The sequence below is a fragment of the Lycorma delicatula genome, chromosome 4, assembly GCF_047948215.1.
Source record: "Lycorma delicatula isolate Av1 chromosome 4, ASM4794821v1, whole genome shotgun sequence".
Taxonomy (NCBI): domain Eukaryota; kingdom Metazoa; phylum Arthropoda; class Insecta; order Hemiptera; family Fulgoridae; genus Lycorma; species Lycorma delicatula.
The window spans coordinates 20,680,488-20,705,311 of NC_134458.1; the positions used below are offsets into that span (position 1 = coordinate 20,680,488).

Here is a 24,824-nt window from a genome sequence, read left to right on the forward strand (position 1 = left end):
AAGGTGTGATCAGGTTAAGTTTTTTACTCGCCAAAAATTTAATTTCCATTTTTCAGTGTACAAGTCTTCCTGCAATGAATTAAAACAAATTTTTTTTCTCTTTCTTAATAACCTCATAAAAAGCATCTATTTTTCAAATGATTGTCTAATGGCTTTCTTATAGTCAGATTGATGTTTAGTACAGTCCTCAGTTTTTTTATAATTTTAAAATTTGACAACTTAGATGTGCCTTAAACTGCAAAACATGGAAAGCTAACAGTACATTCTGTCATGTAAAAAAATTATTCATGGTAGACTATAAAAAAATGCAATGGCTGTGTTTTAAAAGATGTTTTACTATGAAGAAATATGAATGAATATTGTTGATTATAACAAAATATTAAACAACAGTGATGTGTATGTTCACTGTATTTTGGAAAATTATTTCATGCTGGGATTTTTAAGCTCATATTAATTTATTTCTCCAGGATATAAAAATTTGTTCGTTACCCAGAGTTGTCTGCCATCAGAAGTATTTCAGTGATAGAAGATTACACTGTAAATTTTGTTAATTAATGTCAACTTTCGTAGTGGAGTGATAAGGTTACAGCCTTTTATCCAAAAGGTTTCAGGCTCTAATTCCGATCAAGCTTGGTGTTTTTCATAAGCTGTAAAAAATGTCCGTATCATGAAAAAAAAACGTACAGCAATTGTCCATTTCATTCAGAAATGTTTAAGATGTGGAATGTTTCACAATGATTGAAATAACTTGTGCACAGTGTTTCCTACAAGTGCAAGGTGAGGTGATTTAAACTACCCATTAAAACGTGTGTTGATGGTGGCACTTGTCTATTGTAGTTAACTTGGTTTATAGATGTTATATAATTCCTGCATGAGTTATCACAAATGTAAGTTGTTTAAAGAAATGAAAATTGTAGTTTTTTTTAAAAACAGTTCCAATGTTTATAAGCTGTTTAATCAGTTTATTAACTGTTTTATTGAAATAAAGATTAATGGTGTCATATTATTTTATTATAAAAAAAACAGATATAATTATTGTGACCTAGTGAAAATTCACCCGTGTGTTCCAGTGTTTGATTATGATATAAGAGAATGTTGTTTTTTAATACAGTTACATGATTGTCTTTGCAAACATCTTATTCACTAAACTGTTTGGTTAACTTTAATAGGACAAAGATGGTTTCTTTAAAGTCTTGAAAGTTTAACTTACTCCAAATCAAATATTTATGTATTAAAAAACATTTAGGCCGATTGCTCATTGGAAAATCAGCCTAAATAACTTTTGAAGTACTTAGAGGAATTTTCTTATTCTAATTCATTCAAGAATTTTTTTGTTTTGAACAAATTTTTATGAAAATTTAATGTGTTTAATTTTAATAAGAATCTAATCCAATTATATGTAATTTATTTTACAGACTGATAGGCAGCCGTCCAAATACATACACATTTACTAAAGCTCTAGCAGAACATATGCTACTGAAGGAGAGTGGAAACTTACCAGTTGCAATTGTTCGTCCTTCTATTGGTGAGTTGATTTTATGTAGGATTTAATATTATTGATTTTTAATTTTTAATGGATGTATGTTTATTGATTTGTTTAAATCTGTTTGTTATGAATGAATTGAGAGACTAATCAGAAAGATCAGTTTACTATTTTTACCTTATCTCCTTCAAATTACATTTAATTTACTGAGATCTATCTTCATAATAATCAGAACATATAAATTGAAGTTAAAATGTATCGCAAGTTGAACTGAGAACTAGCTTCAGTGCCAACGTGATGTTACTGCCCAAATTTTTAAAACCTTTGAATTGATATCAACAGAATTTTTTTTAAACATTGAGTAATTATTACAAAAGTGAAAATTCTAACAGTAAGATTGAAAGTAATCATCAGCCTACAATACAGTTTAAAATACTTAAAAGTAAAATCACACCATTTTAATGTGAATTAGCACATCAAAATGTTTAATGACCTTCTCCTCCCATTGTTCACCTCATACCTACAGAAGATATCCTGTAGTATCTTCTGTAAATAGAGGATTATATTTTTGCAGAAAACTGGACACAGAAATCTTGTAAAAACATGATAACTGTAGATATGCAAGATATGATCAGGACTTCCAGTATTACTGTTGTAAAGATGTCCTGCAAATGATAGATTAACTGTTATTTTCCAGAAAAAATGTAATCTCAAAACTGGAATAACCTCTATATTTTCTGGACCTGTTTTATTTATTTTATATTTTGTGATTTTGATTATTTACAAAACTTGAGAATGCTGTGTATGGCTGCAAATTATCTACTATTTCTTCTTACATACTGCTTTCTTACTGCAAGATTCTGGAATGAAAATTTGCGATTTTCCAAAAATGCAAAGAATTTTGAGAATTATCTTTCTTTTTTTTTCAAAAGCGTACAGTGTTTGTGAAAGTTGATCCTAGAAACAATTTTCTGTAATGAAATGACATGTTTTCTTGATCTTTTTTTTCAGTTGTTCTGAGTTGTTTGCTGCATTCTAGTTAGTTAATCTTGAATTAAATCAAAGATTAATGTCATATTTAAATTATTTATGATCAAAATTGTATAAATTTTTAAAATTGAGAGTTGGCAGTTATAGTATAAGAAAATGTAATTAAAAAAAATATAAATTCTGATTTTGAATAATTAAAATGGAAACTGTTACCAAAGCATTTTGGTAGACAGCTCTGCACTATATTAAATGGCAATAATACATTGAATAATTTAAAGAATCCTGCTATTAAAAGCAGATCTGCGAAAAATATCTTTATTTTAATTTGAGGAAATTGGCATACATGTTTCTTACATCTGAAGTCAGTCAGAAGTTTCATGTGAAGACAGTAAAAAAGTACATACAATAAATGTTATTAATAGTATCATCTTAATCTAAATGATTGCTGTTGTTAAAAGAAAATTCATTATAGCCTTACACTGGCTGGAAATTGGTCTTTAAATTACATCATTAGAAATTTTAAGTTTTTAAAAATTTCCCATAATAAATGCAGGATTTTAAGGAGGTCAGGATGTATTATTTTGCAGTTCACTTTTCAATTTATAAAATTTGTCATTTTTTAAAAGTAGTTTTTTCATACAATAATTTAAATTCAAATATCAATTCAAGAGTACAATTTTTTTTAAATCTGCAAAAAATATAAATAAATAAATTTCACTACATTTCTTAGCCATCTAGGAGAATCATTTCATACTTCTGCTAAGGAATTAGTTCTTCAAATTTTATAGTTTATTTACACATTCAGTAATAACTTATGGTGGCCCTCTGCCCTGTTTCAGATGCAGAAGCATAAATGTACACAAAATGAATTAGAAGTGCTCTCAAGTTATTTAAGCCATCGGACTGTTTCCCTGCATGATGGCAGCTCAGAGGTTCATAAGACCCTAATTAAAGGATCTTTGGATTATAGTATTTGATTCCATGTTATGTTTGAGGTTGCCTTGTGGTTGTTGTGTCATCACTTGTGCTGACGATGCGCTGCTGCTGATTGAAGGGGATTCGTGTAACGAAGTAAGAGTTCCGAGCTGTTCATGCTTGTGAGATACTCCAGCTGTAGAGTCTCCAACATAAAATGATTTTCAGCCCAGAGAAAGCCACAATGATGTTGCTTATGGCTGCTTCCTGACAAATCCAGGTTCGAATGACTGGTCTTCCCATTTGGTACATTATGGCTCAAAAGTACTTGGGTGTTATCCTTAATGAGAATTTACGGTTTAAGGAACATCTACAGTATGTAGCAAAAAAGGCTGCTGATGCTTTTTATGGAATCCATAGAGTCATTCATGCCAATTTGGGGTTGAATTACCGTACCATGCGTATCCTTTACAAAGGTGTCACTGAGGCACATTATGCTATATGCTGCACCTGTCTGGGCTTACCATTTGGCTTTTATGTGTTATGTGGACATTTTGCTGCAGGCTCAGTGACTCCTCTTGCTAACTGTTCTAGACAGTTATAGAACAGTATCGTGGAAGGCAGTCAATATGTTATAGCCGGAGTCAAACCAATAGATATCTTGGCTAATGAGTGTAAGGAGGAACGCTATATTTCCAAGGTAAATAACCTGTTGACATCAGAATGAAAGCAGGTGATTGAAAACCGGGGTCTTGCGTCCTGGCAGGTCAGGTGGGACAAATCCCCCACAGGTTGCTACATGCATGGTATATTTCCTATAGTGTCTGATTTAGGTGCGATTAGATGGGTTTCCCCCAATCAGTATATCACACAGTTTCTTTCTCTCCAGGCATAGTGCCTTTCGGGCGAGTTTGGTTAAGTTTCATGTAGTGGATTCAAGTCAATGTCCAGATTGTGGGACTGATGACTGATGATACAGTGGATACAAAATTTGATTTGTATTTTACTGATGTAAATGTCTGCCAAGGCTTCGGTGGCGTTCCGACCATGGCCTGGTTGATGACTGTGACTACCCTTGTATTAGGTACGGCACATGTAGTAACTTTTATTTTAGGGTTTGAAGGCGGGGGGGGGGGGGTTGTATGAACTGTTTGAATAGAGTTATGTAACCCAGTATTACAAGTATATTATGAGTGGAGTAGAATACAGACTACAAAGACTAAAAATAATTTACTACTTAGAATGTTTTCTGATTATTTCTAGGAGTAAGTTATGTTATTGTAATTTCAGCTCTAAAACCAACCTTGGTTGGTTTTATAAGATCAGAAAGCATTTCATAATGTGCACATATACTAAGCACATTCACTATAAGTATTTGATATCAGTTACGATTTATTTTATTCGATTTTTATGTTCAGTATTGTCATCACTAAATGAACCAGTTGCCGGGTGGGTGGACAACTGGAACGGTCCTACCGGTATCATTGCTGCTGCTGGGAAAGGTTTCTTTCGTACTATGCTTTGTCATGAAGATAAGGTTGCTGATCTGGTTCCAGTTGATGTTGTCATCAATTTAATGATTTGCGCCGCATGGCGAACTGCAACAAATAGGTATATAAAAAGATTGCCGTTTATTAAAAGCTAATTGATAATTAACCTTAAATTACACAAAATGTTTGTAGTTAAGTATCTATTTTTTTAAATGGTTTAATTTTTTACAAATTGAATTTTTTTTTTTTAAATAATTTTACAAAAATGTATGAAACTTAAAAGACGTTAATGAAGACCAATTTATGTTTTGGTTTTCAGATTTTTGAGGTTTTAGACATGTTTATTTAATTTGTCTTTTTATGAAAAAAACTAATTATATGCATTTTTTGGAAGCCTTCGTAAATCTTCATAAATTTCCAGAAGAAAACCGTATTTTGCAGCTGATAGATGCTTAATCATTAATATGCTGTAAACTGTTTTTGCTGGAGAATATTTTTGAGGTCAGCAATAAACTTCTGATGCTCTAAATTTATTTTTTGTGACTATTTTTTATATATTTGTTATAAATGATGCAAGTGGTGCTCTGTTGCTCTTGTTTTTAGATCATATGATGTAAAGTATCATTTTTTTCTATTATTTTTTTTGCACTTGTGTTTTCTCAATGTTGGTTCCTTATTCTGTTAAAAATTAAAATTGTAATTACTTGATTTTTAATAATTTTTTTAGTGTTGTTTAAACTCATTTAGTTATTTCTTATAATTACTGTTATTAAAATTGTCATATTTAATTTTTGAATCCGTTACTCATCTAAATCAGAATAATCCTTTTTTTATTAAGTTCAGCAAAATCTATTTGTTAATAGCTTTTCTTTCGTACAATACATCACAGTTGTCTCGCCTAACGTTCAGATGTGATTTTCAGATGTGAGGTTTTCATCCATTCATTCATATGATTCTGAGACATATTCTAAATAAAGCTGTAGATTTTTGTTATAATTTCCTTCAAAATTTTGAGTTTCTATTAACATGTACAGACTAATGCAATGATGAATTTATATGGCTTGAATTTTAGCAGTTTGATTGTCTGAGTTTATTTTTCTGTCTCAGTTTATTTTTATATCGTAACATATAACTGTTTCATTGTTATCAACTTTTTACAGTAATACATGGTAAGTTGATCAAACACTGCAGATGTTAATTTTATTATTACAGTCTTGCTTTGGTAATTCAGTTTGAGTTGTTTTAAGTCAGAAAATAGAGTAATTGTAACTACAAGGCATATTCATAAAGTAAGGACCGTTTAGTCATTAAAAAAAATTAACTTGTGAGTAAAGGTTTTTACTTACACTTTTAGTTTACTATATATCTACTTACTTTTCTACATAATCCCATTGAGTTCTAAGCACTTTTTGTAATGCTGCACCAGTGTCTTTAACCCCTCTGCATAGAAGTTCGCCGCCTAGGAATTGAACCAGTTGACAGTGGCAGTGTTGAGTTCCTCGTCATTTTCAAACCGTTGTTCACCAAGCCACTTTTTCAAATGGAAGAAGAGGAAGTAGTCGCTAGGTGTAAGATTGGATCGAGACTAAATGGAGGTTGGTCAAAACGTTCCTAACGAAAATCTTGAATCTTTTTCTTGGTTAAGGCAGCAGTGTGAGGATGCATGTTGTGAAGGAGGATTACGCCGGACAACAGTTTACCTTTTTGTTGATTTTAGATCACAAGTCTCAGTTTGGTGAGAATTTCGCAGTACATGTCAGCTGTAATTATTGACCCATGTTCCATGAAATCAACCAAAATGACACCCTTTTTGCCCCACAAAACTGTAGCCAACATTTTTCGACTCACGTACAGAGATTGATTAAAATTTTTCGGTTTTGGGGAACTTGAATGGCGCCACTGCAGTGACTGTTGTTTTGATTCTGTGAAGGATATCCACAACTTGTCACCTGTAACAGTTGTGGAAAAAATCATCTCAATCTTGTTGATAGCGGTCCAAAAATGTTTGTCCACTGCACATTCTTTGCTCTTTGTGTTGGTCGGTGAGTATTTTCGGTACCCAACTTGCACACAGTTTGTGATATCCGAGCTTTTCTGTGACAATCGTGTAGATAGAGGTGTGTCCAACATGTGGAAATTCATCAACCAGAGCACTAATCATCAGTCGTTGATCACATTGCAGTTAGTTTAATTTAATTGATTAATTTAATTGTAGTTATTGCGTACATTTTTTCTTTGTTTATGTGGAGTTTCATTTAATGAATGTGTAATGCTATTAAATCTGTTACAGGCCAGATGGCATTGCAGTGTACAATTGCTGTACAGGGCTGCAGAAGCCTATAACGTGGAAACAATTTGTAACACACAGTTTTACAGCGATGCGGAAAAATCCACTCGGTGACCTTATGTGGTATCCGGATGGAACTTGTCGATCAAACTGGATCACCAATTCTATTTCAGCTTTTGCTTTGCATTTACTTCCGGCCCACATTTTAGACATATGTAGCCGTATAGCAGGTAAACAACCGATGTAAGTATATGTTTATAAAATATATAATAGTTGAAAAATTTTGTAGTTGTTTAGCTTCTAGTCCGAATTATTTGTAGAACTACATCGATCAATTTCTCCAGAGGCTTACACTTGCTACCGGAGATTATATATGAGACCCCAAATAGTAGATAAAGTTCCTCTCAAACCAAACAAGGCCTCTTTTTGTATGTTTGAGGATTAAATTTCCTAAGAATAGAGAGAATTGGTTTTTCAACACTCAGTGTCATAATAAACCTTTTTCAATTCCATGTATTTTTAACTATTTGTTTTAGTTAAAAATTTATTTCTTCTCAAATGCATTGGTTAAAAAAACATACATTCAAATATACATCAAATAAGTTTATGAAACTTCAAAATCAGTGTGGTTTTTCTGTAATCTTTGGAAAGGTTTTTACCCGTCTGTTCTATTCAACAGAACTTGTGTTTTGAGCTCTAAACAACTAGTTGGGAATATAAGATATTTATTCGGCAGCTTTGTATTTGAACCTGCTGGTTACTCTTGATACTGTGTATTACTTCATGTTTTATTCATTCTTTGATTTTCACAGCATTCTTTCATAATCATTTAGCATCGGGAGTTTAATTTCATTCAGGTTTTTCTTTTGCCCTGAAGTAGTTTAAGTTCTTACTGTTTAACTCTTTAGAAACATTTTTTGAAGTGTCTTATTTATTTCCCTGAATCTTTCTGTTTTTTCTATAAAGAAACAACAGAAATGGTGCATTTACAACAGATCCTGCTTGGCACCATTTCTTTACGAATTACTGAATGCTGTGTTTAGCTGGGATGGCACAATTAGGAAACACTTTATGGAATAACTCCTGTGTTTTTTTTTATCTTCTTCATGTTTGAAATTGATTTTATTTTACTTAGCATTTACACTATATTTATAAAAAACTACTAAACTTTAAAAAAAAAAAAATTAAAAACACAGAAATGAATAATACACTAATTAATATGAATGTACGACTATATTCCTGGCCTTCCAGATAGCCTGTTACTAGATAATGGCATTTTATGGAATAGATAAAAAGTGAATTTTTAGTTCACACAATATTTGTTCAGTTTTCACAGATATTACCATTTCTGATTATCAGTTTACATGTAAGTTTAATTGAAAATAGGTGTGGTTTGATTAAAATTATAGATATTTTTTTAATATTTTTTGTGTACAATGATTTTTTACATCTACATTATTACTTAATTTTTCCTACCTGTTGTAATTTATATTGAAAATAATCTATTTCATTTTATTCTAATTTTTACATGAAAGAAACTTGCTTTTTTTAATCGTTCATTGGCCATTAGTCATTGTCAGTTACTGTATATAGAAATTCCCAATTCCTCAAGGATCATCATTTAAGTGCATCCAAGGCCTTTTCTATCCTATTCTGTTTTAACTGCTCCTTTTTGTTACATTCAAATATAATCAGTCATCTGAATTGTTTTTTCATCACTTTAAATATACTGGGTGGGCCATGAAAAAGTATCCCCACCAGAATATGGGATATAGAATTGAACAGTGATTCCCAAACTGTGCGTTTGCCGCAACCTCTTCACAGGGGCTGTGAAATATTGTAAAAGCTCATAATTAATTGAACCAAGACATCTACATTTCGGCTAACTAAACAAAAAACAAAGTGAGAAGCTATAATCTCTAGAATTTTTGCGTGGTATGTTTTTACTTGACCCTGTATAAAAGTGAAGTCACCAGTGCAGAATGTTCTAACGAACACGAGCCGGCAATACAGTGCCTTCTCAATCCTGCTATATGATCGCGCTAGACACGTTGAGGTGCGTAGACCCTTTGCGACAGATTTGGACTATTCTGGAAAATCTTGCTGAAAGCGTAGAAGCAAGCATTGCCGGCTCGATTTAGTCAGTCGGTGTACAATCTAAGTCTAGTGAAATTAAACTCAGCGCTCCTTATAAAAAAATAGTGATATAAATTAGTATATGTAGTACATTTAGTGTTATATTACTTCTTATTTGTTGTTTTTGTTAAATAGTTTTGTGATTTTTTGCTCTTGCATCTATAATGATGGACAAATTTTTGAACAGCAACAAACGTAATAGTACAGATCAAGAAAGCATGTCTTCAACCAGTGGCATGACTGTGAAGAAATGAAAATATTGTAAATATGATGACAGTTATTTAGAGTTAGGTTTTACGTCAACAGAAATTAATGGTGAAAAGAGCCCATAATGTGTATTGTGTATGAAAGTTTTGGCAGCGTAGTGTATGCTTCCAAATAAATTTAAGCACCATTTAGAAGCTAATTACCACAGGATGGCTGGCAATCCTCGTGATTTTTTTGCCAAGAAGTTAAAAGAACTGAAACAAGAAAAAATATATTTTTTAAGACTGTATCAATACCAAAGAACGGTTTGCTAGCATCTTACATGGTGGCTTACAGAATCAGGAAATATACTAGATGCTGATATACCTCATACCATCACAGAACTTATTCTATTGGCTGCTGTAGACATGGTGAACATCATAGTTGGTAAGTCTGCTGGAAAGATGCTTTTAAAAGTGCCTTTGTCCAATAACACAGTTAGTCAGAGAATACAACATATGGTGAAGGATATCAACGATCAGTTAACTGAAAAAATTAAAGGAGTGGAATTTGGATTGCAGCTAGATGAGGCTACGGATAATAATAAAGATGCTCATTTGAAATGCTATGTATGATTTAGAGATGGTAATAATATTAATGAAGACTTTCTGTTTTGTCCAAATATTGTTGGAGTGAAGGCTCACAACCTGTTTGAGATTCTTGATACATTCATCATTCATATCTGAAAATAATTTGAATTGGCCTAAGTGGGTGGGTGTCTGTACTGATGGAGCTCGCTCCATGTCTGGGGCTGCTATGGAGGATTACAAGCACTTATTCGAAGCAAATTACCAAATGCACTGTTGACCCATTGCATTATTCATAGAGAAGCGCTTGCATCAAAGCATCTGAGTCCTGCACTGAATCAGGTGTTAGAATGTGGTAAATTCTATAAAATCTCGTCCATTGAAAGCAAGGTTTTTTAAAAAACTTGTGTGAGGATATGGGAGCCGAACACTCGTCTTTGTTGTACTATAGCAGTGCACGATGGCTCTATTGTAGTAATATTTTATTACGTACCTTTGAATTGCGGCAAGAAATTTTTATTTTCCTAAAAGAGGAAGGATACAAAAATGAAGATTTTCTGATGTCGATTTTTGAATAAAACTGGCATATTTATACGACATTTTTGAAATCTGAATTCGCTTAATCTCTCTCTACAGGGAAAAAACGCGTACCCTTTGAAGTCAATGGAAAAAATATTAGCTTTTATAAAAAAATTCAAACTATGGAGAAGAAAATTGAATGAAGATACAGGCAAAGATTGATTTTTAATATTGCACTAATTTTTGACATCAAATGAACTTGATCTTTCTCAAGATATAAAAACCATGTTTAAGGGCACTTATCACAGTTAATTATCTGGTTTGAGAAATACTTTCAAAATGAAAATTTCGATAGGTTCGCATGGATTCAAGATCCGTTTAACACTAATGTTCCTTCTGAATTTACTTCTGCGAAAGAAGAGAATCTTATCGAGTTATTTTGTGAACAGTTTGAAAGCAAAATTTGGCAGCATGGAATTGTCAGGATTTTGGATCTCAATACAAGATAAATATCCCCTTATAAGTGATAAAGCTCAGTGGATTTTAGTTCCATTTTCGATGTCGTATTTGTACGAAGCTGGGTTTTTGGCAGTCGCTGTAATAAGAAGCAAGTATAGAGCAAAAATCAATGTGGAAAAGGATATGAGGGTGGCTGTGTCCAGTTTAATTCCACGATTTAAGAAAATGTGCAGTGATTTGTAGGCTCATCCATCACACTAATTATTAATTTAATGTTAATAAAGTAAAAAAAAAAAAAAAAGTTAAATAATGAAGATACACAAGTTTTATTTATTTTTATCTCTTACAAGTAGTCATACTTTTACTAGTAGAGCGCCATGGAAAAACTTTAATTGAAAAAGGGCGCCACGACTCAGAAGAGTTTGGGAACCACTGGAATAGAATATTAACGTCATAAGTTCACATACAGGACATTGGCATGTAAAATTGGAACGATGGAAGGGGATGTGCATTCCTACATAAGAACTCTCCTCCTTTGACTCATGTGATCATCTCACCCTCTCCTCCTGTCCTCATTCCAACCATCAGTTATTTGCGAGATTGAGAAGTTGAGGTGTGTTCTGCATGCGTTAGTGATGTAATTGATATCAGAGCGAGTGGATATTGTAGTCATACGTAAGAACCAGTTTTTTGAAGGAAACAGGAGTTATTCCATAAAGTTTCCTAATTGTCCCATTCCAGCTAAACACAGCATTCAGCAATTGGTGAACAATGGTCCCAAGTGGGATCTGTTCTATATGCATGAAAGAAGAGGGTGCTATCTGTCCACACTCCTGAACTTTGTTGTTGTTTTTTTTTTATGCTTTCTAGTCCTCAGAAGTCTAGAACCTGAGAATTATCACAACAGGTCAGGGTGACTAGGACAACCTACAGATGAGTGTTGAAGAGTTTGAATTTGAAACCATATCGCAAAATATGGAACTTTTGTCGTTGGTTGTTGAATATGGTTGATTGGACCTGTTTATTTTTATCATGTCAAACGAGGCACGGTCTCATTTATCAGGATACATAACTGACCAGAACAGCAGCTATTGGGGATCAGAAAATCCGCACCTAATACACAGGGTATCCTTACATGACGAGAAGATAGTCATGTGATGTATTTTGGTCCAATATTTTTTTGACACCACAGTCAACACCAGATGTCAATCTGATCATTTTGGATGACTGCTCAACAACTGACTGCAGACGAATTTGAGTACTGCTTTTTCTAGCAAGAAGGGGTGTCCTGTCACACGTCTGAGAGGTTACTTGGTTGTGTTCATGAACTGTTTACTGCTGAGCAAACAGTAGGTAGAGGCTTATGGCCATCACGGTCACCAGACTCTTCAACATGTGACTTTTATTAATGAGGAATCTTGAAAGGACGAGTGCATCAAAACAATTCACTCGTAATCGATGAACTGAAGGAGAATATCAAGATATGTATTAGCAGTATTACCCCAGAGGAATTGATGCATGTTTTCGTGAAGTGATAACTGTGCACACAAGTGTTTAGTTGTTGGTGGAGACATTTTCAACATTTACTCTGAAGATTAGTACAGTAGTGTTAGTTCTTAATATCGATCTTATGTAGGTTGCTGTAAATGTAGGCAGGGCAACTTTTTCATGGCGCACTCTGTATGTTCATTTCATATTACATATTTTCTTTCTTGGGGAATTTATTCTTACAGCATTACTCCATCTACTCATTAACCACATCTTCTAATTCCTTTTATTTTCTTGGTTTCCTCATTCCTTACTCTTTTTATTGATTTTCTTTTAGTGTATGTCTTTTGAAACTATTCGTGCACTCTTTAATCACATCAATTATGAACGTCAAATGTTGTTTGTATATACATATATATATAGAGCATGGTATTTATTAACTACTTCTTAATAATTTGTTTGTACCTGAATTATTTTTATATTACATACAAAAACCTCTTCATTTTTAATTCGCAGTATAATCTGTCAGCTTTAATTTGTAAATTGCTTCTACTTTTGTTTTACTTAAAATTTGTACAGATGGCTAAACTATTGAATTGTATAGTGTACATCCATCACTTATTTTTACATTTTTTTTTTATGATGGCTGATAAATTAAAATAAAGAATTTACGTGTGTATGTGTGTGTGCATGCGCACACACACACACACACACACACACATAATATATATAGTATGAAGTGTGATTTTAAAGTGAGATCTGTTTTGAAAGAAAAAACAAAACTGAAAAATATGAACAAACTGTATTACTTATGCTCTTATTACTTATAATATTACTAATAATGTGCTGCTTATTACTCTTTTCTACATAGATTTTTTCAACTTCAAAATATTTTTTATAACATTTCACTAGCTTCTTTCCTTCTTCAAGAAATTACATTGCCCATGAATTCATCACAGTAACACCATTTTTCAGTTCGTTGCCATTGTCAAACCTTTGTGTTGTTTAAGGTTAAGTAAAATAAAATAATCAATGTGTGGCCAGGCATTACGAAAAATGAAAATTCTGTGGAATAGCATTCCACATGATTTCTTTTTTTTATAGCATTTCTAGGAGATTTTTAGTGTTTTGCAATATGTATCAGCATTTACAGTAGTTCTGCGATCACTAAGCTTGACAAGCAAGACATTCTTTTTGTCCCAAAAATTAATATCCATCAACTTCTTTACTGAAGGTTCTTGTTTGAAGTTCTTTGTCTTGACATTTGAATAAGAAATCTAAGTTTCATTTATGGTAACAGTGTGATCAAACAGTTCATCAACTAACACTGCAAAATTTCATGTGCTGCAGTAAGAAGTTTTTTCTTGTTTTTGTTGATCAATTGTGTATCACAATTTTTTATAGTCTAATTTTTCAGTTAAAACTTCATACGTAAAAGATTGTAAAATATCAAAGACAATTGTAACACGGTGAAACCAGTTTTCTTGTTATTTTCGTCAACTTTTTTCATCAAATCGTCTGTTATCAACACCAGCCGTTACATTCTTCATCATGAATTTTGTTCTTCCTTCTCAAAATGAACGATACCACCATCTTATTTTTGTGTCAGTTATAATATTCTATCTGTACATATCACAAATTAGTCTGTGAATTTCAGCTGCAGAATTTTTTTGCCATCAAAAATTGTATTACTCATACTTTACACTGTAGAATCATGAATTGTAGCACTCATTAAAAATGGTTAACAAAAAAATAACATGACTGTTGATTGAAATAACTGAGCTATGCAAGTGCTATGTTTCTGTATAAATATTGTGTTTTAAGAAATCACTAATTCTGCCCCTTCATTATCCTAAAAATTTCAGTACAACCTCATTTCACCAAGTAGCTGAAATCTGAGCAAAATCTTTCACTAGCTATCATTTGCAAACAAAGCATTTTAGGACATATATTTATATTAACTTTATCTATTATTTTTATGAGTAGAATAGGTTATGAGAGTCCTGGGAGAACTTTGTGATACACCTTAGATATAACTGTTATTGTTTTATACATCACCTAAATTATAAGATTGACTTCCCTAAATTGAAAGCACTTTTGTGGAGCACTGATTATTTAATGAGTTTACATATTTACATACGCAAGTAATTTTTTTTTTTCTTCAGTCACTTGACTGGTTTGATGTAACTCTCCAAGATTCCTTATCTAGTGCTAGTCGTTTCATTTCGGTATACCATCTACATCCTACATCCCTAACAATTTGTTTTACATATTCCAAATGTTGCCTGCCTGCACAATTTTTGCCTTCTACCTGACCTAATATTAAAGCAACTATTTCAGGATGCCTTAATATGTGGCCTATAAGTCTGTCTCTTCTTTTAACTATATTTTTCCAAATGCTTCTTTCTTCATTGATTTGCTCCAACACCTCTTCATTTGTCACTTTATTCACCCATCTGATTTTTAACATTCTCCTATAGTACCACATTTCAAAAGCTTCTAATATTTTCTTTTCAGGTACTCCGATCATCCAAGTTTCACTTCCATATAAAGCGACACTCCAAACATATACTTTCAGAAATGTTTTCCTGGCATTTAAATTAATTTTTGATGTAAACAAATTATATTTCTGACTGAAAGCTCGTTTCGCCTGTGCTATTCGGCATAGCCAAATGCTGCTTTGTCCATCTTTAGTAATTCTACTTCCCAAATAACAAAATTCTTTTGCCTCCATAATCTTTTTCTATTTTTACATTTATTGGTCCATCCTCATTATTTCTACTACATTTCACTACTTTCGTTTTGTTCTTGTTATTTTCATGCTGAAGTTCTTGCATAGGACTTCATCCATGCCATTCATTGTTTCTTCTAAATCCTTTTTACTCTCAGCTAGAATTACTATCTCATCAGCAAATCATAGCGTCTTTATCTTTTCACCTTGTACTATTACTCTGGATTTAAATTGTTCTTTAACATCATTAACTGCTAGTTCTATGTAAAGATTAAAATGTAACAGGGATAAGGAACATCCTTGTCAGATTCCCTTTTTTTTTATTACGGCTTCTTTCTTATGTTCTTCAATTATTACTGTTGCTGTTTGGTTCCTGTAATGTTAGCATTTCTTCTATCTCTGTATTTAAACCATAATTTTTTTAAAATGCTGAAGATTTTATTTCAGTCTACGTTATCGAATGCCTTTTCTAGGTCTAAATGCCAAGTATGTTGGTTTGTTTTTCTTTAATCTTCCTTCTACCATTAGTCTGTGCGCTAAAATTGCTTCCCTTGCCCCTATACTGTTCCTGAAATCAAACTGGTCTTCTCGTAACACTTCTTCCATTCTCCTCTCAATTCTTCTGTACAGAATTCTAGTTAAGATTTTTGATGCATGACTAGTTAAGCTAATTGTTCTGTATTCTTCACATTTATCTGCTCCTGCTTTCTTTGGTATCATGACTATAACACTTTTTTTGAGGTCTGACAGAAATTCCCCTTTTTCATGAATATTACACACCAGTTTGAATAATCTATCAATCGCTTCCTCACCTGCACTGCGCAGTAATTCTACAGGCATTTCGTCTATTCCAGGAGCCTTTCTGCCATTAAAATCTTTTAATGCTCTCTTAAATTCAGATCTCAGTATTCTTTCTCCCATTTCATCCTCCTCAACTTCCTCTTCTTCCTCTATAACACCATTTTCTAATTCATTTGCTCTGTATAACTCTTCAATATATTCCACCCATCTATCGACTTTACCTTTCGTATTATATATTGGTGTACCATCTTTGTTTAACACATTATTAGATTTTAATTTATGTACCACAAAATTTTCCTTAACTTTCCTGTATGCTCCGTCTATTTTACCAATGTTCATTTCTCTTTCCACTTCTGAACACTTTTCTTTAATCCACTCTTCTTTCGCCAGTTTGCACTTCCTGTTTATAGTATTTCTTAATTGCCGATAGTTCCTTTTACTTTCTTCATCACTAGCATTCTTATATTTTCTACGTTCATCCATCAGCTGCAATATATCGTCTGAAACCCAAGGTTTTCTACCAGTTCTCTTTATTCCGCCTAAGTTTGCTTCTGCTGATTTAAGAATTTCCTTTTTAACATTCTCCCATTCTTCTTCTACATTTTCTACCTTATCTTTTTTACTCAGACCTCTTGCGATGTCCTCCTCAAAAATCTTCTTTACCTCCTCTTCCTCAAGCTTCTCTAAATTCCACCGATTCATCTGACACCTTTTCTTCAGGTTTTTAAACCCCAATCTACATTTCATTATCACCAAACTATGGTTGCTATCAATGTCTGCTCCAGGGTGAGTTTTGCAGTCAACGAGTTGATTTCTAAATCTTTGCTTAACCATGATATAGTCTATCTGATACCTTGCAGTATCGCCTGGCTTTTTCCAAGTGTATATTCTTCTATTATGATTTTTAAATTGGGTGTTGGCAAGTACTAAATTATACTTCGTGCAAAACTCTATAAGTCTGTCCTCTCTTTCAGTCCTTATGTCCAGCTGTATTCACCCACTTATTTCCTTCCTTGCCTTTCCCAGTGCTTGCATTCCAATCTCCAACTATTATTTAATTTTCATCTCCTTTTATGTGTTTAATTGCTTCGTTAATTTCTTCATATACATACTCTACCTCATCATCATCATGGGCACTTGTAGGCGTATAGACGTTAACAATCGTTTTCGGCTTAGGTTTTGATTTTATCCTTATTACAATGATTCTATCCCTATGCATTTTGAAATACTCTATTCTCTTCCCTATCTTCTTCTTCGTTATGAAACATCTACTCCTGCCTACACATTATTTGTAGCTGAGTTATTTATTATAAAATCACCTAACCAAAAGTCGTTTTGTGCTTCCTACCAAATCTCGCTAATTCCTACTACATCTAAATTTATCCTATCCATTTCCCTCTTTAAATTTTCTAACCTACCAACCTTTTTTAGACTTCTAAAATTTCACACTCCGACTAGTAGAATGTTTTATTTTAATTATCTGGTGACCCCCTTCCTTAGTAGTCCCCAGCTGGAGATCCGAATGGGGGACTAGTTTATCTCCAGATCATTTTACCAAGGAAGGCGCCTCTATCATTGCTATATGAAAATGCATAGAGCTATATTTTCTTAGAAAAAAAGCAGCTGTAGTTTTCCATTGCTTTCAGCTGCGCAGTACTCAGAGGACTGAATGATATTGATGTGGCCGTTTAAGTCGTCCTGACCTATGCCCTTAAAAACTACTGAAAGAGCTGCTGCCCTCTTTCAGGAATCATTCCTTAGTCTGGCTCTCAACAGATACCTCTCCGATATGGCTGCACCTTCGGTCCAGCTACTCTGTATCACTGAGCACTCAAGCTCCCTCACCAGTGGCAAGGTCTCATGATTCATAGAGGGACACGCAAGTAATAGTAGCTTAAATTTAATGATGAAATTATTGTAACAAAGAAATAGCACATTAAAATGATATGTCTATTGAAAAAAAAATATCGAATATAAGCATTTTCAGTTTGCTTTGTCATATGTTTTTTTTTTTTTTTTTTTTTTTTTTAGTATTTTTAATTGTTAAATTAAAGAAGTGTGATATCTGTCAATGTTTCTTTCTGAAACCGCCTTGTTTTGTGATAACAGGATGGTCCGAGTGCAGAATAAACTTGAGAAAGCAGCTAAATGTCTTGAATATTTTTCTACAAGACAGTGGCGGTTTGTTGATGACAATGTTCGTTCTTTGAATCTCAGTTTGAGTTCAACCGACAGGAAAGAGTTCCCATTTGATGTGACACAGATACAATGGCATGCCTATATAGAGGATTATGTTTTAGGCATCCGACATTTTATTTTTAAAGAGCATCCAAATTCTTTGCCCCAGGCCAGAAAACAGCTTCATAAGTAAGTGGACATTTATATTCAATAAAAATTATGGTTATTTAGATTATTTAAAATCACTTAAAAAAATTTTTATGTTTTTTAATGTCTAAATTCTTTTTTAATTTACCTATTTGGCCACCTTTTTGTTTTACTAATTTCCAAACTCCATGCTTAATTTCACTTCCTCCATTTAAATATCACTGATTTTAAAGGGATATTTCATTTGAAACATCAAATGAAATTGAGTTCACAGGCCAAAAAGGTTTATTTTTAGTCCATTTTTTATGCGTGCAGGGCTGTAGCAAGGTGCGATGATGCTTTTGTGACGATCTTTTGCGATGCTTGTATTGTTTGCCAGGACATATTGTTTGGAGGTCCAGGGAGGGATGTTTCCTTGGATCCTGCACTGGAAATTAAAAAAAAAATACAATTTAAAATAGCATTTTATGCACTTAATTTCATATTATTTACTTTAAATAAGCCCCATACGGTGGACACAGGGGTTACTATAGTCCTACATGCCGGTCAACCAATCAAATTTAAAGTGTACATGTTAATTTCAAGGAATGTAAAGCAAAAATAGCATCAATGATTAAACATTTTTATAAATTTATAGTCTTCCATACACTTTTATTTTTATTTCAAACAATATGTTGTAAAAACAATTATTAATTAATTTATTCTTAATGTGAGACGTGAAATCTCGAATGTTCGTTTGCAATTATTTCATCCAAATTAGGTTCCAACTTACTCCTTATTACTGAATGTAAATTTTATCAGTAATTTGGGATCTATATTTATTTTTTGTGTACTTCATTAATGAAAAAGTCTTTCATTTAAATATGTCGATCCAAATATAAATAAATACTTCTTGAAATAATCAAGAAAATTTTTGAATTTATCTGCATTCAGGGAATCATTAAAAACCTTTAATTCGCTCGAATGAAACTTTTTTTTTAACAAATAATCCAACAGAAAATCTGTCAGTTCTAACTGAATCTGAACTGGAGCATCCTGCACATTAAAATTAAATGTACTTATTAATGAGAAGTCTTTTTCAATTTTTTTTAGTCTTCAAATCATCTGTCAAATTCAGCATGTTACTCTTTTATTGTTTTTCCATACTTAACAAAATCATCATTCTCAAGTTTTCTCGTCGTGAGTCGTAGTTCCAATGTTGGAAATTGATTTAACTGTTTCTCATTTAAATTTTTAGCAAATAAGTAAAGTTCTATCAAAAATGCTCTGATTTTTGAGTACATATTAAAAGCATATTGCCTTTTTCCTTGCAGTGCAATATTCAATTCATTCAAATAAGTTTACTAATTTATTTGAATTCCTGTTGACATGCTTGTCAACATTGCTGATCCTAAGCCATCTCATGTCTGTGTGGTACGGTATTTTGTAAAATTCACTATCAATATCTTTTAAGAATTCAGTAAACTGATGATTTAGGGCTTGTTCCTGGACAAAATTCACAATATTTTACTTTTGTTACAATATTGATATGACCCCAATTTTAAAACTTTTTAACATAGTACTTCTTGACAAATGAGGCATTGCAGCAAAATTATTTCATGTTGTGGCTGCATCTCTTTTATTTTATCACTGATTCTTTTTAATAAGCCCATATTTTTTCCTGTTAAACTAGGATCGCTGTGGTGATGTTTACTACTTTGTCTTAATATAAGTGTATTTTAATTAGACACTTCTCAATAGCCATAAAAAAGACTTCTCCCATAGTCATATTGTTCATCGGATGTACGCTAATCAGTTCCTCACTAATTTTGAATTTCTTGTCTATGCCACGAATAAATATTAATAACTGGCTTATGTCAGTTACATCGCAGGACTCATCTAAGGTGAGAATACAGTAGTTAACATTTGCAATTTTTGCTTTTAGCTGATCAAATAAATTCTCTGTAGTATTTTCAATCCTCACCAAACTACTGTTCTTCTAGAAAGGCTTACATTTTCAAATATTTGTTTCTTATCAGGACATATTTCCAAAAATTTTGCCATGCATTCCTTGACAAACTCTGCTTCAGGTAACAGTTTACACAACTTGTCAACGTTATGTGCAACAACATAACTAGCTTTCGTGGCTGCTTTGTCAATATTGTTTTGTTTTGTGAAGACATTTTAGTTTTGCAAGAGTTTTTTAAGTTCTCTGCAATATTTTGCAGTTCCTGTGACACGAAACTGATTAATATTTTGAATGCTTTGTTGAAAAATGCCTCTTAAGTTATATTTTTTGAATACAGCAATTGTCTCTTGGCAAACTAAACAAATCGTTTTATTTGCATTTGTAAATAAATACTTTGATGTCCATACAGCAACAAAATTTCGGTATTCTAAATCAGTATTTCTTTTTTTTGTGCTGACTCATTTCAACGCCTATAATTAAATAATTAAAACAAACATAATTAAAATCACAACTGTGTTTGTGGTTTTATTTTAAACCACAAAAATTCTTAAAACTTACCCATGAAAAATATCCAGTATTCTTAGAGTTTGGTACATGCAAGATTTAAAGCTCATACAAAATCTGAAATCTACTGCAAGAAAGCACACTGCGCACTGATTGAGTTCCACAACTTGCCACTAATGCTTTCAGTACGATCCCCCATCAAGCTACTAGTCACATGTATATATGTGCATGTACACTATAACAATAGATGCGCACTCGTGCTGCTACTTTCAGTAGTTTTCTTATAGCATTGGGTAGGAAAGAGATGAAAATGATTTCATAATGGGCCGGATTAAGCAATTAAAAGGGCCACATACAGCCCTTAGGCTGGCTTTTACCCATCCCTGACTTATAATCGTATATTCAATCTTTAGCATCTTGCTCTATAAGTAATTAAAACTGTTGGTTATAATAAAGTGGTTGATTAGATTGGATTAAAGTATTGATAAAAACAGAAGGATTTAAACAAGTTGAATGAAACAAACTGTTAATTGCCATCATTAAAAAAGTAGGCTAATTAAAGGAAAGGGAGTACAAGAAGAATTGGCTCAGAGATATCAAGATACTTGAAGGTTGTAGTTCATAATAATGTGACAGTTAACAGAATTTTCCTATTGCATGATCAAAATTTTTTTTGTTTCATATGTTCCATGAATAATGAAAATAAAGAAAAATGATTTAGTTACTTTTATTGTATGAAACAAGAAGTGGCTGAGTTCCTAATTTTACTGCATGTTTGATATTTAGTTCTAATATAAAATTATTGTTGTAAACATTTTTGTAACTAGTTTAATTATTTTATCTTTTATGTCATTTCACGAAGTGATGAAATTTCTTAGTGTAATTTAACTATTGAAATACGAGATCTGTTCAGAAAGTAACCAAACTTTATTTTTTTTTAATCTTTATTAATTTTACAGATTACTGGTCCTTGTCCTTTTCAAAGTACTCCTCTCCTCTATTCACACACTTTTCCCAGTCACTTCACAAAGCAGTCCTGGATAGCTTCATTTGAAATGGCCGTTAAGGTCCATGACAAATTTGCTTTAATGTCATCAATAGCCTTAAAATGGCATCCTTTCATAACTGATTTTAATTTCAGAAATAAGAAAAAAGCACAAGGAGCCAGGTCTAATGAGTAGGGAGGCTAAGAGAGGACAGTCATCTAATTTTTGGCACAAAATTGACAAATTTTGACAAAGTTGAGTGTGCAGGTGCATTGTCATGGTGAAGGAACCATAAGTTGTCTCACTACAACTCTGGTCTCTTTTTGTGGATTTTTTCACATAACCATGGTAAAACGCCTCTATAGTATGCATGGTTTACCTTGAGGCTAGAATTTAAAATGCACAATTCCATCAAAATTGATAAAAACAAAATTTTACATTGTATTGTTGCTCCCAAAAATTAACACCTTAAATTAACACTTAAACACATTGCACTCAAATAACAATAACACAAAAAGTAAACAAGATAACAGTCCTAGAACATGTGGTTATGTAGAACACAATGCTGCCAAACGCACGTCACTAAATATCTCTGTTGGCACGTAATTAAATATGTTTGATTATTTTCTGAATAGACTTCATATATTATTATGCTTAAATATAACTGATTAATATAAGTAACCTTCATTAAGTGTGTTTAATTGTTCAAAACAGTTGTCAAAATGTTGCAGAAGTTTTCTACAACTGAAAACAGGTTAAAGTTTTGATCCCTTCTTAGTGTTAAAAATGAAAATTATTTTCAGATTTTTATTTATTAATTTTAACTTGTTTCTTATCTAAAGAAAAATAAAAGTGTTATAGAATGTTTTGTTAAATTTGAAACAAAAATTATAATAATTCATACAAATACAACCTTGTGGAGAGTTACTGCAGAGTAATTATTATAAAACTTAAAAGCATCTCAAATCATATTGTTTTGGAGTTTGATAAATATATATTTTTAATGTAAATAATTAATTAGTACACAGTGATAAATGTAAAAAATACAAACTATTTCTATTCTGATAACACTTCATTTAGAAAAATAAAACTCATATTTTTAGGGATGGTTTGTATTTTCCCGTACCTCTATAATTAGGATTGAAAATGTGCCTCATTTTAATAATTCTTCATTGAGAAATTATAAAGAAATTCAGTTTGATAAGGTGAAATGGTCAGAAGTTTGAAACTTTATAAACTATTTTTTTACAAGTGGAATTATTTTTTTTAAAACCAAAAAAAATAAATATCTGTAATCTTTTTCCTTCATTTTTTACTTTTTATAATAGTTTTTATTATATTATTTGTAAAGCTACAAAAATATGAATAAGTGAAATTTTAATAATGTCCCACTACTTTAAATTCTCTCTATCCCTTATCTAATTTTTTCTTGGAAAGATATTGATAAAATCTGCCCCCTTAATATGTAATCTACCCTGCCATATTTCATGGTTATAGGTTCAATCTGATTGTGAGATACAAAGCTGAGTTGAAAATATAATGAATTTTGTAACCAAGATATTTATTTCTGAATTAAAGGTCCTCAAAATGTTAAGAAATAAAGATTTAACGGGTTAACATTTTTGGCTGATACTAGTTTCCATTATATCTACTAGTCATTAAAAAGTAAGATGTCTGCTGTTTTCCTCCCTGAGACAGTTATTGTAAGAAGTAAAATCACTTAATTTAATTATAGGTTTTGTGTGCATTTTAAACTAAGATAAAAATTTAAATATTTACACCATCAAGTAACATACATCTTTTTATTTAGGTTATTTCTCAGTGTTATCATAAAATCAATCCAACTATCAACCCATCTATTAATAGAAATACTGTTGTGTATGTTAGTTCCTCCATGTTGTTTGTGTGGTTATGATGTTGTACAACATTTGTTTTACAGTATAGATGTGCGACCCATAGGAAATTTCATAATTCTTAAAGCAATCTGTATATCTTTTGAAGACAGCTAGCAGCTGCAGACATAACAACAGCTAACTATTTGTAAAAATTACATAAATTTTAGAATGTAGTATTTTTCCAATAGAACCCAAGCTTCATCTTTTGTGCAGATAAATCAAGAAGTTTTATCTTTCTCAGTGGAAAAAAAAATTATAATAGACTTTTTCTTAATCAGAATCTTCTGTGTACAACATAATATAAATTTGCATGTGTTTTTAATTTTATTTGTTGCATCAGGATGGGTATCCAGTTATAAAAACTTGATTGGATCCCTCCTGTGTAATCTGAATAAAATTAGTTAAAACTGGGTATTAAGGGCAAACAATTAATTTTAACTATAATATTATTATAATATATATTACTATAATATTGCTTAACTATAATAATTCTTAAAGTATTAAGATATTAAAATTCAAATTTCTGGAAAAAACTAATTTCCTCAAATACATTAAAAAAATACAATTAACTCTTTTCTGGATACATTAAAGATTGCATTAAAAATTTAATTCTGATTAACAGGTTGTGAAAATAATTTAGAATTTATAAATAATCATTGCTGGTGAGACATGTTGTCACATCATTATAGAAAAAGTGGAGTTACTGTTTTCTTTTTCAAAATCCGTTATTGTATCTCTTTGGTATCCGTTTTTGAAAACAGAATTATAGCTGTTGTTTCTCTTAAAGTAAAAATTGCCTCTTACCAAATACAAAATCGTTCTGGACCGTGGCAATTTTTTGGACAGTAAACACAAGTTAACTTTTATGCATTATCATGGCTTTTTAGTAATTTAATCTATATATTTTTTCTATCTCTGAAATGTCATTTATTGTTTAAAATTCAGACAGATTCATTTAAAGGATGTGACAAGATTTTTAATATTTTAAAAAGAATATTTTTTAAGAATATACTTGAGTAAAACTTTTACGTAGAACACTTTCATTTTAATCAGTACAGTTATTTAAAAGAAATTTCTCCTGAAAGAAAAGGTAA

The 24,824-nt window shown here is 31.8% G+C and overlaps 1 protein-coding gene across 2 annotated transcripts in view; it reads left to right on the forward strand.

Annotated features, from left to right (window-relative positions):
- LOC142323177 (putative fatty acyl-CoA reductase CG5065) overlaps positions 1–24,824 on the forward strand; it is a 181,560-nt gene that overhangs the window by 148,784 nt on the left and 7,952 nt on the right. For both annotated transcript variants that reach the window (XM_075362479.1, XM_075362478.1), the window contains 4 exons: positions 1,416–1,525; positions 4,807–4,999; positions 7,169–7,408; positions 18,182–18,439. In XM_075362479.1, the coding sequence (XP_075218594.1) occupies positions 1,416–1,525; positions 4,807–4,999; positions 7,169–7,408; positions 18,182–18,439 (801 nt within the window). The remainder of the gene's footprint in view (positions 1–1,415; positions 1,526–4,806; positions 5,000–7,168; positions 7,409–18,181; positions 18,440–24,824) is intronic.